Source organism: Macaca mulatta, chromosome 16 (assembly GCF_049350105.2).
Source record: "Macaca mulatta isolate MMU2019108-1 chromosome 16, T2T-MMU8v2.0, whole genome shotgun sequence".
Taxonomy (NCBI): domain Eukaryota; kingdom Metazoa; phylum Chordata; class Mammalia; order Primates; family Cercopithecidae; genus Macaca; species Macaca mulatta.
This window is the reverse complement of record NC_133421.1, coordinates 14231143-14248187: the sequence shown is the minus strand read 5'-3', so window position 1 is coordinate 14248187 and position 17045 is coordinate 14231143. Positions and strand designations below refer to the sequence as shown.

At 47.0% G+C, this 17045-nt stretch overlaps 1 protein-coding gene across 6 annotated transcripts in view; it reads right to left on the bottom strand.

The window, feature by feature from the left end:
• MYOCD (myocardin) overlaps positions 1 to 17045 on the bottom strand; it is a 218657-nt gene that overhangs the window by 21807 nt on the left and 179805 nt on the right. For all 6 annotated transcript variants that reach the window (XM_077970382.1, XM_077970384.1, XM_002808117.4 and 3 more), the window contains 3 exons: positions 9589 to 9764; positions 6258 to 6383; positions 1034 to 1290 (listed from right to left, as the gene is read on the bottom strand). In XM_077970382.1, the coding sequence (XP_077826508.1) occupies positions 1034 to 1290; positions 6258 to 6383; positions 9589 to 9764 (559 nt within the window). The remainder of the gene's footprint in view (positions 1 to 1033; positions 1291 to 6257; positions 6384 to 9588; positions 9765 to 17045) is intronic.

Below are 17045 nucleotides of genomic sequence, written 5' to 3'. Positions count from 1 at the left end.
CTGCAAGGGTCAGGCATGTAATAAACCAGCAGAAGGGAGCAGGGTGAGGAAAAACAACAGGGCCGGCTAGATGGCAAGTGGTGTGTGACATCTGAACTTTGTTTAGGGAGATAAGAGGGAGCGGTGGGGACTGTGGCACACATCCACCTGTGATTCAGCTGCTGCTCTGTCCTGGGGAGGCCAAACCCACCTGGTGAAGCTTGGTTGTGTTTAGCGCTTGGCGTAATCGCTAGCATAGTCTGAGGAGGACAGGAGGAATCCTACCTCAACTTTACATGTAGGGATATTGACGATTTAAAAGGTGATGTAGCGATGTGGTCACACAACCTGGGCTCAAGAGTCAATCTTTGAGGGTTTCTCTCCGCTGCTCAGCAATGTTCTTTCCAAAAGCAGAAGTGGATCGGAATTGCTCATAATTCCAATATCACATTCTTAGACATTCCACAGTCCAATTTGAAAATGCTAATCCTTTCCTATTTCCCAAAGGGACCTTTTACCAAGGGCACTGATTTATAGTAGTCCACCCGTTATTGGCGGTTTCACTTTACAAGATTTCAGTTACCTGAGGTCAACTGTGGTTCAAAAATAGATGTGTACAGTACAATAAGTTATTCTGAGAGAGAAACCACCACATCCACATACGTTTTATTGTAGTATCTTGCTATAATTGTTCTATATTGTTGCTAGCTATTATTGTTCATCTCTCACTGTGCCTAATTTATAAATGAAACCTTATCATAGATATGTATGCCTAAGAAAAATACACTATACGTAGAGTTCAGTACTATCTGAGGTTTTAGGTATCCACTGAGGGTTTGGAATACATCTGCAGATACATCCCAGTCTTATGGCTCTGAAAAGGTGTGCATAGTTTCTAAATTGAATCAGCTTCCAAACATACTGGATGAGGAAATGGTGCAATACAGGACTTGCTAGGCCCCATGGTGCTGGCCCCACGTACATCAGATAGATATTAACAGACACCCTTCTCAACCTCTGCCCACAGCCACTCTCCCAGGCTTGCCGGACTTACTTAAGCTGAGCTTGGTGCATCCCTGGGTAGCTGAATCGGTGTTGCTGCTGCTGCTGCTGCTGCTGGCTGAGGATTTGGAGCTGCAGGAACAGCTGCTGTTGCTGTAGCAGCCGAGCGTAGGCTGAGTCCATAGGTGGAGGGGACTTCTCTGCCTTCTGGTCTGGGGGAATGTACTGGTGATATTTAAGCTTCTTCACCTTTGGCTTGGGGTCCTTGGGCTTTTTGTGGCGGTTCTTACTGTCACCCAAGGATTTGGACTGCAAAGAGGATGAGGAAATGGCATGTGCTTTAGGCCATGACTGAGAATGACTTTGCATCATGGACACATTGTGAGGCAGTTTTGTCTGATGGCCATTCTTGAACCTCAGAAATACAATATAGCAAAGGCATGATGTACAAAGAGCTCCTAGAACACTAACATTGCTAATGAACAAATTCATTGCAAATGTATCACACTGGAAGGACACTCCTTAGACAGGGAAAGTTGAATCTTAGAAGCAGCTCCAGAATTTTTCTTTTCTGGAGTACAGCAAAACGTAATCCTGTGTTTCAATGAATGCATTCTCCTAACCTAAAACCAACTGATGGCCTAACAAAGGCTGCCTTCTGATCTTAAGACTATTTGTAGAAAGTTCCTTTGTGGCTGGGCACGATGGCTCACACCGGTAATGCCAACACTTTGGGAGGACGAGGCGGGTGGATCACTTGAGGTCATGAGTTAAAGACCAGCCTGACCAACATGGTGAAACCCCATCTCTACTAAAAATACAAAAATTAGCTGGGCGTGGTGGCAGGTGCCTGTAATCCCAGCTACTCAGGAAACTGAGGCAGGAGAATTGCTTGAACCCGAGAGGCAGAGGTTGCAGTGAGATGAGATTGCGCCACTACACCCCAGCCTGGGCAACAAGAGTGAAACTCCATCTCAAAACAAAACAACAGCAACAACAACAAAAGAACGTTCATATGCATATGGGAAGTCACCTTTAGTTAAACACTTAATAAGTGTTTTTATTAATAAGTGTTATTATTAAGTGATTTATTAATGACATAAACTTAGATGAAACTAAGATTTTCTTTGACAGTCTAGGATGTGGTTATTTGTTGCTTTGGACTGAAAGTAAGATAAACCCTGCCTATCTGCCTGCTTAACACCCTCTCGCCTGCCTGCCAAATACCGATGAAAGATCAGGAAGCAACACCTTTTGAAATAAGGATACTTTACTTATTATGGGAAGGGTTATGCACCTACTGGAACACTTCCCAGAGTTGGAACCCAAAGCATGTATTGCATGATTCGGACACACTGGATCAGGAAGTTAAGGGTATAGTCTTGGTAGGATAAGACAAATGTTTGAAAGTGGTACAATCACTTAACTTTAATACATCTCAGTTTCCTCATCTGCAAGTTGGAGAAAATATTCTTTACTTTTTCTCTCACTAATTGGTATGAAGACTATAAAAGATAATATTGAAATAATAACAGGTAGTCAATGAGCAGGTAATTGTGTCTATAACCTGCTCCTGAAATAAAAGACTTTTGTATTTAGGAAGGAATGGGTCCATCCTGTTATCAGGTTTACAAAAAGTTAATTTTCAGGCTGGGCGCGGTGGCTCACGCCTGTAATCCCAGCACTTTGGGAGGTAGAGGTGGGCGGATCACTTGAGGTCATGAGTTCAAGACCAGCCTGGTCAACATGGTGAAACCCTATCTCTGGTAAAAATAGAAACAATTAGCTGGGCATGGTGGTGGATGCCTGTAGTCTCAGCTACTTGGGAGGCTGAGGCAGGAGAATAGTTTGAACCCAGGAGGCGGAGGTTGCAGTAAGCCGAGACTGCGCCACTATGCTCCAGTCTGGGTGACAGAGCGAGACTCCCCCTCAAAAAAAAAAAAAAAAAAAAAAAAGGAATTTTCAAACCCTGACTTTATTACAGAAGGTTGAAATGAAGAACATGGATGTCATGACCTCAAGTGATCAAGGATTTGGGGGAACATTGGAAGAAAAGTGTGTTACCACCGGTGTCCAGAAGAGGGGGCTCCTGAACAGCTGGCAGGCATATTCTGACTTGGCAGCTTCTCCACTTCCACCACAAACTACACATCTGAATGTGACCTTCTCCAAAGGAGCTTACAACTCGCTTGGACTCGGCGCAGTGCACCCCCAAAGGCTCTTTTGTTTTCCAAAGAGACTTCTTCCTGGCGACTAATGAATAATGAGCACAAGTATTTCTGTGTGTTTGGTGGCTCCGTTTCTCCCTGCTTACTAATCGATTAGCATTCTAGTTCATTAATCAGTCTTCTGTTCTTGGAGAGTTTCTGCAGGGCTCCCGAAACCAGCTCTGCCCTGGCTTGCTCCAGATCAGCTGCTGTTGTCGCCTCATTCTGGGACTTGCCTTGTCTGGGAAGGATGGGAGCTGCAGCCCTGGCAGGGTCCCGCAGCTAAGTCGGGGGTCCAGGAGCTTTTTTTCTCTGTGTTGCCTTAGCACATTCCAGAAGGTACTGAAATCGGATCATTTACTCTGGATAGTGTGGGGTAAAGGCTACTACTACTATTCTCTTTTCGAGCCCAGGGCATGCTAAGGTTGTGTGTGTTTGTTGACCAAGCAGAAAAAAATGATGGCTCTTCTAAAAACAGCCAGCCTGCCGGGACCAGCTGGGTGTCTGTAAGAATCGCCCTTTTCATTGAAAGTGATCTGTTCATCTCCTGGGCTTCTATCATACTTTCTACTACAGTGAGGTTGAAGGCTTTGCTAATTGTTTTGTTTTGTTTTGTTTTGAGACAGAGTCTCACTCTGTTGACCAGGCTAGAGTGCAGTGATTGCGATCTCGGGTCACTGCCACTACCGCCTCCCGGGTTCAAGCCATTCGATTCTCCTGCCTCAGTCTCCCGAATAGCTGGGACTACAGGCACGCACCACCACGTTTGGCTAATTTTTGCGTTTTTTGGTAGAGACGAGGTTTCACCATGTTGGCCAGGCTGGTCTCGAACTCATGACCTCAGGTGATCCGCCCACCTCGGCCTCCCAAAGTGCTGGGATTACAGGTGTGAGCCACCGGGCCCGGCTGCTAATTTGAATTATGCAAAATTTAAATACTGTGATAGAAATATGAATAACATTTCTCTTTATACTCAGCTTTAGAAATAATGGGACTCATCTCCTCCTCCTTCCCCTGCAATGAACAAAATGCATTGATAGTCACATAATTTCAAACCTGTTGAGCTGAGTGAATTTTCAGATGGGTTTAAGCTCTTGTGGTTCGGTGGGGGAGCCTTACTGAGAAACTGAAGTGTCTATCATCCATTAGACCATAAAACTATTACCATATCATTGATTTTTACTTCAATTTACCATCTTTTTTAAATCCCATAAGAGTCATTTTAACATTCATTAAGTGGTGGCACTCGAGCTGAGAAAACGTGTTCCCAAATCAGTCAGAAGTTATTTGGGAGAGGCCAGGCACAGTGGCTTACGCCTGTAATCCCAGCACTTTGGGAGGCCGAGGCAGTCCGATCACCTAAGGCCAGGAGTTCAAGACCAGCCTGACCAACATGGAGAAACCCTGTCTTTACTAAAAATACAAAATTAGCCAGGCATGGTGGTGCGCACCTGTAATCCCAGCTACTGGGGAGGCTGAGGCAGGAGAATCACTTGAACCCGGGAGGTGGAGGTTGCAATGAGCCGAGATCGCACCATTGCACTCCAGCCTGGGCAACAAGAGTGAAACTCCGTCTCAAAAGAAAAAAAAAAAAGTGATTTGGGATAAAACATTATGAAGAAGGCCACATGATTACCAGGCATCCAGTTAACTGAAGAGAGAGCAGCCTGTGTACTGTGAGATACGACGCTGGTGTTTATAGAAGCACAATTCGCAAGTACAAAGATATGGACCCAACTTAAGTGCCCATCAATCAACAAGTGGATAAAGAAAATGTAGTACATATACAACATGGAATGCTACTCAGCCATAAGAAGGAACGAAATAATGTCTTTTGCAGCAATTTGGATGGAGCTGCAGGCCATTATTCTAAGTGAAGTAACTCAGGAATGGAAAACTAAATATCATGTGTTCTCACTTATAAGTGGGAGCTAAGCTATGAGGATGCAGAGGCATAAGATTATGTAATGGAATCTGGGGATTGGGAGAAGATTGGGAGTGGGGTGAAGGATAAAAGATTACATATTGCCTACAGTGTACACTGCTCAGGTGATGGGTGCACTAAAATCTCAGAAATCACCACTAAAGGGCCAGGCGTGGTGGCTCACGCCTGTAATCCCCGCACTTTGGGAGGCTGAGGCGGGTGGATCACAAGGTCAGGAGTTGGAGACCATCCTGGCTAACATGGTGAAACCCCATCTCTACTAAAAATACAAAAAATTAGCTGGGCGTGGTGGCTGGCACCTGTAGTCCCAGATACTCGGGAGACTGAGGCAGGAGAATCACTTGAACCTGGGAGGCGGAGCTTGCAGTGAGCTAAGATCGCGCCACTGTATTCCAGCCTGGGCAACAGAGAGAAACTCTGTCTCAAAAAAAAAAAAAAAAAAAAAAAAAAAAAAAAAAAAGAAAGAAAGAAAGAAAAAAGAAAAGAAAACAAAAAAAAGAGAAATCACTACTAAAGAACTTATCCATGTAACCAAAAACCACCTGCACCCCCAAAACTATTGAAATAAAAATAAAAATTAACAAAAAGATAATGCTGAGAAAACGAAACATTTGCTATTATGAGTCTAACTACCTGCCTACTGTGAATGAAACCCCATGTTTATTTCCATCGGAAGACTGGCCTGAATGATGTAAATGTTACTTTATGCAAGCTTTTCAGGGATAATTCCCTTGCATAAAATTCAACGGCTGTATACCTGTTTTACGAAACTTGCAAATCCTGCTTTACAATCAGTTGTATCTACCTCAAGGGTGAGCTTATGAAATCTTTTACGTCGGAAACATGCTGGCTAAGCTGTGATCCCAAAGAAATGCAAATCCACAGCTTTCTCCACGGCAGAGGTGGCCTCTGCTGTGCTGCACGGATAATGAAACCTTGGTCCATATACACTGGCGACCCATTTCCCATTTCCTGTTTTGTGACCCTCCCAGTGAGCCGAACCTCTGCACGGGTCCTCCGTGTAACTCTCCTCGCGTTGTCAGACCTAACTCAGAAAGCTGTGCTTCAAGTTGGCTCCGTGAGCCGCGCGTTCAGGCGGGGCTCCGAGGCTGGTGCGATCGTACCTTTACAGCAGCATGCACGGCTATGGGGGTGCTGGGGGGGCCAAGCCCCTGCTTCCCCACATCTGACTGGTGGCTGGGCTGGGAGGCTGAGTCATTTCTGTCGTTTTCTGAGCCAGAAGCAAGATCCTGAAATCCAAATGTTACGGATATTAGGAAGATACAGGAATAAGTTGTGTGACACAGAACTCTGAACACACACCTCTGCTGCTTTCATCCTAGCTTCTTACCCAAGTAAACATCAGCCTACCTTCCCAGGGGGAGGAGTCACATACATATATGTGTGTATATATGTATACGTGTGTGTGTATATGTATGTGTGTGTGTGTATATGTGTGTGTGTGTGTGTGTGTGTGTATATATATGCTTGTTACCCAGCTGAGAACACTTTTGAGAGAGAAAGGGAATCATTCTAAGTAAGGATTCCAAAGACAGGTATAAAACTGGTCTGTTCTAGGCAAACTGGGACATCTGGTCTCGCTGTGTGAGCATTCCACCTGTCTGTGACAAGGTCCACCTGTCTTGATAATGCAATTGAAAAAGAAAGCAGCAGGGAAGAGTGGGTGTAGGAATGTGGGGGGAAAGTAGGACAATGAACAAGGTAGAGGAAAAGAATGTTAGCAGAGAAAGGGAAAGTGTGTGTGTGCAAGTGTGTGCAAGTGTGTGTGTGTGTATGTCCAAGTGTGTGTCTGAGTGTGTATATGTGCATGCATGTGTGCATGTGCATGCATGCTTCTGTGCATGTGTGTGCATATATGTGTGCATGTGTTAGGTATATACATGTGTATATATGTGCACATGTGTCTCGTGTATGTGTATGCACATATGTGAATACATGCGTGCACACAGGCATGTATATGTACATGTGGTTTTGTGTGTATACATATGAGAGTGTGTGTGTGTACGTATGCATGTGTATAAAGACATAAGAAACCTTTATCAGAGGCAGAGTCTGTAAAGGGAAAAATTATTTTCTCTTTCGCTCCTACATTCTTGTGTTTCAACTCTGACAAAATGGAGCCCGGGCTGCCCATGATCTCTCCATGCGGGGGTTAGGAATGAGCTTTGCAGTTCTTCCCTGAGCCCTGCCTGGCACCTGTCAAAGGCCTGAAGGATTCTTTTCTCTTGGAGCCTCAGGGTCCTCATCTGTCAAACATGCATGCCTGGAGAAATGACATACAACGACTTTCGCATCTTGCCCGGCATTGTTCGGTGCTTGTTCTCTTTTTTCCCTCTCCTAAGGTGAAGCAGAAAAGAACTTGCCTTTTCCTCAAACCATTCTTAAATCAGAAGCTGAGGAATTTACTGTCAGAATAATGTGTACAAATGATCTGATATACCGTTTGATGTTATCAAAGAAATTTGGCTGCAAAGACCAACTGTGGCTTGCAGGGGAAGGAAAAAATGCTTTGATTATAAACTCTTGCACAATAAACACACGAATAACTCAGCTCAGCTTTCCATGCCTCCCTTTTTTCCTCCCATTTCACTTTTTCTCCTTGGCAGCGTTAGGTTTGCTCTGATGGGGTGAAGATAGGCATGACGATAAACAGTAACTGGCATGGTTTTGGGAAACGAGGCACTGAATGATAATTATTTTAACTGTCGCTAATATCTGTATGGTACTTTTCAGTGGGGAGGGAAAAAAGAAACCCCAGCTTTCAAATATATCTAATTTCAGTTCATTGCACAATTTACACGAGGCCAGGAGGGGCAAATCCTTCCTAAAGAGAAGGGACTGAGGGTCTGAAGGACTCTCTGGATAGAGGCAGAATTGGAAGAGCTCACATCTGGCTTCCACGCTTACACATCTCTTTCCCCTCATATGTGGACGCCCGCGGGCATTTCTCTTAGGGGCTCCATGAATACCCTCTGGCTGGATTTCCCCAGCGTGGCTGGCACTCTGCCGTATTTGTAGAGCCCACTCAGTTGCTCGGCCTCACAGAGTTTTTGTTCCTCCTCTGTCAGAATCAACCTCGATGATATCTACTTGGAGAGGTCTCTGATTTCAAATGAGGAAATTTTGCGAAGCACTTGGCACTGCCCCTGGCCCAGAATGAGCACTTAATATGTGGCCGGAGCTGTTGTTCATAATCATCATTATTCTTTTTTGTTTTCCTTTGAGACGGAGTTTCTCTCTCGTGGCCCAGGCTGGAGTGCTGTGGCATGATCTTGGCTCACTGCAACCTCCGTCTCCCGGGTTCAAATGATTCTCCTGCCTCAGCCTCCTGAGTAGCTGGGATTACAGGTGTGCACCACCACGCCTGGCTAATTTTTGCATTTTTAGTAGAGATGGGGTTTCACCATGTTGGCCAGGCTGGTCTCGATCTCCTGACCTCAGGTGATCCGCTCACCTCGGCCTCCCAAAGTGCTGAGATTACAGGCGTGAACCACTGCGCCCAGCCCATAATCATGATTATTCTTTATAAACGTGCTTTAAGAGTATTCTCAATACACGTTCCTCATGCTCAAGGGTTTGTAGATTTGTCCAGAAAGAGGTGAATGCTACGGTTGGGTTGGGGCTGAATTTTGCAGCAGCTTGCTAGGTAGAAACCTGCTAAGAGTAGAAGCAACGTGGGCCTCCCTGCCTTGGACAGAGCCAGCGTTTCCTTCTCTGCACTCCCCAGAGCCCTGTAGCCAGTCCTCAGTGCACAGAGAGATGGTGAACTTTGAATCAGTCCTTGCTCTGGCACTTCCTAGCTGGGAGATTGTTGGCGAGTCATCCAATATCACTGAGCCTCAGCTACTTTGTCCATAAAAATGGAGAGAAAAAGTATCTGCTTGGCAGAGCAGATGCTTTAATGGATAAGTTAAAGGATGTAGTTCTGGCCGGGCGCGGTGGCTCACGCCTGTAATCCCAGCACTTTGGGAGGCCGAGGCGGGCGGATCACAAGGTCAGGAGATCGAGACCACGGTGAAACCCCGTCTCTACTAAAAATACAAAAAATTAGCCGGGCGCGGTTGTGGGCGCCTGTAGTCCCAGCTACTCGGGAGGCTGAGGCAGGAGAATGGCGGGAACCCGGGAGGCGGAGCTTGCAGTGAGCCGAGATCGCGCCACTGCACTCCAGCCTGGGCGACAGAGCGAGACTCCGTCTCAAAAAAAAAAAAAAAAAAAAAAAAGGATGTAGTTCTGGAGGTTCTCTTGCAGCGTTTTCTGGAGCTTTTGTCACCCCACACAGAGGCCTGTGCTGAACAGAGCGAGAAGAGGCATTGAAATGCCGTGGCAGCCAGGGACATCTCCAGGTTCTCTAAGCAAAACCAGCCGTAACAGATTTTAAGACTGTGAAACGATAATACATTGAGATGCTGGTTTTTGTTTTTTTTTTTTTCTTACCTGGTTTGTCCCCAGAGAACCTGTCGAAGGGGTCTCTGAGGCTTTATCGTCTGGCGGGGATCCCGCTGAGTTTTGGGGGTCTTCACTTCGAGTCTGATCCGGAGAAAGCCCATCACTACTGCTGTCCTCTTCAAAAGCAAAAGCATCCGTGGATTTGGAGAAACTCACCTGGTTACCTGAGGGGGTGAAATCCAGGAACTCAGTGAGTGGCTTAGGAGAGTCAAAGAGCTATTTTAGAAACGCTTCGATGTGTCACTTCTATTAAAAATACACCCCTCTCTCTCTCCAGTTTGTTTTAAGTTTAGGTAAGAGTGAAGCTGTACTTTAAATTATTGTGTTTATAAAAAAGTGGTTTGTTTGGCGTGTAGGAAAGAGTGCTCTATCAAAGGTCTGTCATCATTCGTTAAACTTTATTCTCAGGTTTCTGCACATCTTCCCGTTTTCTATGGGAACCCATATGTTTTTGAAACTAAACTGGGGAAGGAGAAGGAAAGAACAGGGAATGCTGGGTGCAGAATGAGGCCAGAGGAAAATGTGGTGGGAGCATGCGCCCATGTCCCTTGGGTTTTACCATGAGAAATGGAATCGAGATGACAGCCTGCCGTTTGCATCATCTTCAAACATAAAGCGAGGCACACAGCACACAATGTTTAGCAAACTTTGTTCATAAGGATAAGCGAGGACAGCTACTGAGTTTAAATTCCTAAATGTCAGAATTAGCTAATGTCACCACCGTGTCCCGAAGAGCCATTCAACGAGTGCATGCCTGTTTACAAAAGCCATAAATGTGTCTCAGAAACTTCAGCTTGATCCTTATTTTTCATTATTTGGAATTTCTTTGTATTCCTCGTATCTTTGTGTCTATTTTGGAACTCCTCAGTGGCTCACGCAAGCAGGGACTCTTCCTCAGCAGCCTGCATGGTTTTGCAAAGGCAACAGAAAAATTGGTGTGGGAGAGGGGTTATCGCACCAGATGGGACTAGAATGACATCCTTATATGTCCCTTACGTTTTTATTTGCCACATTTCATCTGGTTTATTATCCAGCTGCACAGTACACAATGTGCTGAAGCCACATAGCTCTCCTGACCCGATTCCAGGGACTGCTCTGCTAAAGGAATTTAGGTATTATCAGGAAGTTTTCCAGCCCGATATTCTGCAATCACACCGACAAGAACTTTTGACTCTTGTCTTGTGCAGATAAGAGAAAGGAGCTCTCACTGCAGGGATTGGAAAGGCAACGAGGAGCTGGAAGTAATGGAACAAATGTGGCTTTGGGCTTGTCATCGCCACCACTGCTGGCATCTGTCACAGGCCCTCTCACAGGCATTCAAGTGTCACATCAGGAAGGAGGCCGTGCAAGGACAGGGCAGGGGGAAACTCCAATCACAGGCCCGGGGCGGCCCACTAACTGGGAAGGGTTTGGGGCTGAGCATTTCTGCTCCATGGGTTATTTATAAAAGTCATTATTGCTTTTCCATGAATATAAAAGTCATACATGTTCATCATAGAAATTCATACCTTAGAAAAATGCCTAATGTGGCTGCACACAGTGGCTCACGCCTGTAATCCCAGCACCTTGGGAGGCCAAGGCAGGTGGATCCTGAGGTCAGGAATTTGAGACCAGCCTGCCCAATGTGGTGAAACACCGTCTCTACTAAAAATAAAAAAATTAACCAGGCGCGGTGGCGGGCGCCTGTAATCCCAGCTACTCGGGAGGCTGAGGCAGGAGAATCGCTTGAACCCGGGAGGCAGAGTTTGCAGTGAGCCGAGATCACACCACTGCACTCCAGCCGGGGTGACAGAGCAAGACCCTGTCTCAAAAAAAAAAAAAAAAAATTGGGGGATGATGTGTATTACTGAGGGTCAGGTAGGCAGGCAGTAGGTAGGTGGGTGGGTGGGGGTTGGGGGGTTAAGTGTTCCACATTCCAGAAGTCACTGTATTCTCTTAGGATCCACATGGCACGTGCCCTGGGCCAGTGCCATTCACATTGTCGGAGACCCTGCGTGTGACTTCGTTAGACTCTCAGGGCAGCCAGTCTTCTCTGCCCAGCGGGACCCTCTGAGAGCTTCGTCATCTTACCTCCCCTGCCCACTTCCTTCAGTCTAAATCCATGTGAACCTTCTCTGATCTGATACTTCTCGTGACAAAGACCCCTCCTGTCTCCACACAGGGTATCATATCCCAGGAGTGTACAAATTAGAGGAAATTAACCAAATTGCAACATTTTATACATATTCTAACATGTGGGTAGAGATGTTAAGAGAAGGAAGAGAGAGGGGTTTCTCCTCTTATCCTCCCAAAACCCAACTTCCATTGTTTTGAGTGGAGAGAGAGCAAATAATAACAATAGCAGCTGGATGAGTTCACCTAGCAGTGGCAGCAATAGCAAAAACAGCCAACTTTGTTAGACTTCCTAATAGTTCAGGAAAGGGGCACATTTTCTCATTTCTTTTTCTTTCTTTTTTTTTTTTTTTGAGACAGAGTCTTGCTCTGTCACCCAGGCTGGAGTGCAGTGGCGTGATCTCGGCTCACTGCAACCTCCGCCTCCCAGGTTCAAGTGATTCTCTGGCCTCAGCCTCCTAAGTAGCTGGGACTACAGGCATGTGCCACCACACCCAGCTCATTTGTGTATTGTTAGTGGAGACAGGGTTCCACCATGTTGGCCAGGCTGGTCTTGAACTTCTGACCTCAAGTGACCCACCCACCTCGGCCTCCTAAAGTGCTGGGATTACAAGTGTGAGCCACTGCACCCAGCCTTCTCATTTCTTTTTAATAAATGAACACATTGTAAGGTCTGGTCCACCCAGTTATTTCGGGACTGAACTAGGACAGCAGTGCTAGGCTTTGGAGTCTCAGACCTTGTGATCCACCTGCCGCAGCCTCCCAAAGTGCTGGGATTACAGGTTGAGCCACCGCGCCCGGCCTACTCTGTATACATAGGTCATATACTAAGGGTGTCTCCGGAATTCCACACAATAGCTGAATTTTTGAGATCTGAGGGACTGACTGTGACATCTTGCTTTTCAGGAACGAAGAAGGCAGGAGATTCTGGGAAGGGAGAGTCCCGATGAATTTTATTTGGACTTGCCTTGGTAAAGGGGTGGAAAGACTGTTGGAGCCCTGAAGTTACCGCCAGTGAATCAGCCCTTTCCACTCTGACACCTGGCGTTTGGTGACCTCAGGTCGAAGCACTAGAATGATGTGCAAAAGTCTAGAAGTTGAGTATCTGGAATAAAGGTGCAGGTGATCTATCACCCCTTCCCCAGGGCTGGACAGAGCATTCCTAAGCCATTGCGTTTAACTCCAGCCTCCCCATTTTAAGAGGAGTAGAGACAAGCTGAGGTGTGATCAGATAAGATATGGCTAAGAGAAGAGACAGAAAACCATGAGAAAGGAGATCCTTGTATCTCGATGGGACACAATCAGAGAATCTGTCACGGGCCAGACTGCCTGGTGAGTGCTAGTGGTGGTTACAGGGAGGAGAGAGCGATGCGAAGTTGTCCAAGAAGCCTCCCGGAGGAGGTGGGATTGAATGGAGCCTGAAGTGACTGTCAGCGGTGGACAGGACAGCAGAAATTGAGAGGCGCGCGTCTGACAATGAAAGGATGGGGCGCGTGGATGAGAAATGATAGAGTGGCCATTAGCAGGGTTGGGTTGGGGAGGATGACAAAGAAGTGCTTTCAGCCGGGGGAGAGGGCTATTTTAGGAGCCAGCCCCTGGAGAGACATTGCTTGTAGGAGACAATTGGGGGTACGTAGGGCAGGGGTAGCACAGGAGGGACATTCCCATGCTTAAGTCAATGACATCAGGAAACCATGAGCGCGTGGAACTCCATCCCAAGGACAGCTTTACACCTGCGTAAGCAACCAGGATGAGTGCCACGGCCCCAAATATGACTCCTCTCCAGTATCTAAAAAGCACGATGTGCCAGGTTAGAACCCTCTGACAGCTGCACCGAGGACCACTGGTCGCTGTCCAGGCCACAAGACCCCACCATGGGGGCCCCTGTCAATCACCACTCCTTCAGGGTTACTAGTGGCTGGTTTAGATTTGCCACTGCCAGGGCAGAAGACGAGGGCAAGGGCAGGGAGCCCACGCACAGCTATAGACTTGACTCAGTCGCTGTCAATGGGAAAAACCTTAACATTGGAGGGGTTCCTGTAAGTACATAGCAGTGCCTTCCGTTTGGCATGAACGCCACCTACGGTGTTCGGTGTGGTCCACAAGGCCCTGGGTTCTGGAGTCAGGCGCTTTTGAGTTTGCTTTTTGGTTCTACCATTTCAGGGATAGCGTGACTGTTGGCAAGTTATTTGACCTCTCTGAGCCTCAGTCTCCCCATCTATAAAATGGAAATCATCATCATAGTAGCTAGCTCTCAGGGTAACAACATATGGAAAGCACGGGGCCCGGTTCCTGACGTGTAAGTGATGAATAATTTCTTGCGGTTATTGTTGCTATTGTTTTTTGGTAGGAGCATCTGTTTGTCTCAAGTGTAACATCATCAAGAAATAAACAGACCACCCGGGAGGCAGTTTATCCTCTGGTCAGCTTGGCAAAGGTCAGCACAACTCCAGAACCAGAAAAACCGGTTGGTCCCGAGAGGTTCATGCTGGGAAAGCAAAGGCGGACCCTCCTCAGAGTAGGAGGAGTGTGGGTGGAAAGGCTGGCATGCCACTCCCTCTCCTTCCTGTTCAGGCCAAGCCCATGCAGAGAGGGACAAAGGTCACCTTATCTGACTGCCTCTGGAACGACCAAGTCTACTGGCTCCGTGGTGTGACCCTGGGCCTCCGCTCCAATCTCCCCCAGCATGAGACTGGCTGGGAGCTGACGGAGAGCGGTGTGCTGGCTATTGTCCCTGCAGACGCGTCAGGGGTGTGATGACAAGGACCTGCTTTGGGAAGCCCTGACATCATCCTCTGGCTATGCTCGCAGGGCTGGCTCTGGGCACCGGCCCCTTGGGGATCTTGGGCCGGTGACTCGGAGCCTTCCCTCTCCCTCTTGGAAGTGATCAGATGAATGAGTCAGTTGTACTTTCTTTGCATAAACATTTAAAATGCCAAGATTAAAGCAAGATAATTGGAGTCCTAGTTACCTTTCTGTGAGGACCCACACCGCGGGCAGGAAATCATGAAGTGAAATGTGAAAATGCACCTCCTTCCTTATCAACCTGTGAGCTGGTTCACTCCACTGCAACGGAGCTCTTTTAACTCATGGACAGACTACCTCCTAACATCCCAGAAGAGACTGAAGCAAAATTTGCTTCTCCAGGGAGAAAGTCGTACACAGAAAAGTAGCTATTGTTTCAGTGTTAGCTGTTGCCTAAAGATATTTGTATAGATTTAGCATGTCATAGTCTACAGACTGATTGGACTATCTAACCAAAGTCAGAACTCACCGCTCTTGAAGGGGAGCAGATGCCTTTATTATGGAAACGGCAGAATAGGTAGATGTTTGAATGAATAATTTTTTTTTACTCAGATCCCTGGCACTTTAGAAATTAGCCTTATGTACTTTTTTTTTTTTGAGATGGAGTTTCGCTTTTGTCGCCCAAACTGGAGTGCAATGGTGCGATCTTGGCTCACCGCACCCTCCACCTCCCAGGCTTAAACGATTCTCCTGCCTCAGCCTCTCGAGTAGCTAGGATTACAGATGCCTGTCACCACACCCAGCTAATTTTGTATTTTTAGTAGAGACGGGGTTTCTCCATGTTGGTCAGGTTGGTCTCGAACTCCTGACCCCAGGTGATCACCCCCACCCCCGGCCCTCAGCCTCCCAAAGTGCTGGGATTGCAGGCATGAGCCACCACACCTGGCTTTTTTTTTTCTTTTTTTGAGAGATAGGGTCTCACTCTGTCACCCAGGCTGGAGTGCAGTGGTTTGATCATAGCTTACTGCAGCCTCAAATTCCTGGGTTCAAGTGATCCTCCTGCCTCAGCCTCCCAAGTAACTAGGACTACAGGCATGCACCATCACGCCTGGCTAATTTTAAAAGTTTTTGTAAAGATGAAGTCTCACTATGCCGCCCAGGATGATCTTCGTGTCTTTTGATACACCTGATCCTAGGGCCACACAGGTCAGGAAAAGCAGTTAACCTGTGTAAATACTCGTCCTGCATTTCTCTTGAGATGAATCCTCTAGGGACAAAAAATAGCATCAGGCAAGGCGGGGGGATCACGAGGTCAGGAGTTCAAGACCATCCTGGCCAACATGGTGAAACCCCATCTCTACTAAAAATACAAAAATTAGCTGGGTATGGTGCTGCGTGCCTGTAATCCCACCTACTTGGGAGGCTGAGGCAGGAGAATCGTTTGAACCCGGGAGGTAGAGGTTGCAGTGAGCCGAGATCGCGCCATTGCACTCCAGCCTGGGTGACAACAGCGAAACTCCATCTCAAAAAAAAAGTGCTTTATCCTGTCTCCCTTTTCTCTTTTATAGGATCCTCCTCAGCCCCTCCCAGAGCCTCAAGCTGCCCTCAGATTTCTAGAGGCGTCTCTTCAACCTCAGCTCCCCCTTGGGCATGCCTTGCCCACCTCTCAATGATGCCTGAGATGACTTCCAGGGAGGCAAAGCCGTTACTTCACTGGGCGGCAGAGGCAGACTCCAGGCACTGCTTTTCCCTCTCTGCGCTCACCCTTTCCTCTCCCACACTCCCTTCCCGCCACTCCCACACGCCCCAGCGCTCCCAGCTCCCCGATTCTCTTGCCCTCCTCTTTCCCAGGACCATCCTCAGCAAAGTGTTTGTCATGTATGCCTTAGTGTGTTTCTTTACCCCAAGGGTCGTTTGCTCTTTGGAAATTATTTCTCATGATGGAGTGATAGATTTTGTTCATGAGAAAGTTATGCCAAAGCAAAATTTCCTTTTTTATGCCAAAGCAAACAGCCCTACCATCTCACTCAGGGCCACGGTTATTATCTAGCTGCCTTCAAAACGAATGATCAGAGAAGGTGCAGACTTCCGGCTTCTCTGAAGAATGCCTAGATTCTTAGTGAATAGGAAGGTTTTGTTATGAAGGCTAAGCGCGGGGCACACTGGTGAGCAGTGACTAGTGTTGGATCTTTTATAAATGTAAGTGATAGAAATGGGTAAGCTTCTGGACCAGTCCTGGAGGATCAGAATTATTGCTTTCTACATGTAAGGGTCACGGTGATAAAAAGAACAAATTTAGCTTTGACAATGGGTCTATATATTCTAAATCACGGGTTCTTTTTTAAAAAAAAAGCCTGGCTGGGCATGGTGGCTCACACCTGTAATCCCAGCACTGGGAGGCTGAGGTGAGGAGTTCGAGACAAGCCTGACCCACGTGGAGAAACCCCGTCTCTACTAAAATTACAAAATTAGCTGGGTGTGGTGGTGGATGCCTGTAATCCCAGCTACATGGGAGGCTGAGGCAGGAGAATCACTGGACCCCGGGAGGCGGAGGTTGCGGTGAGCTGAGATCACGCCATTGCACTCCA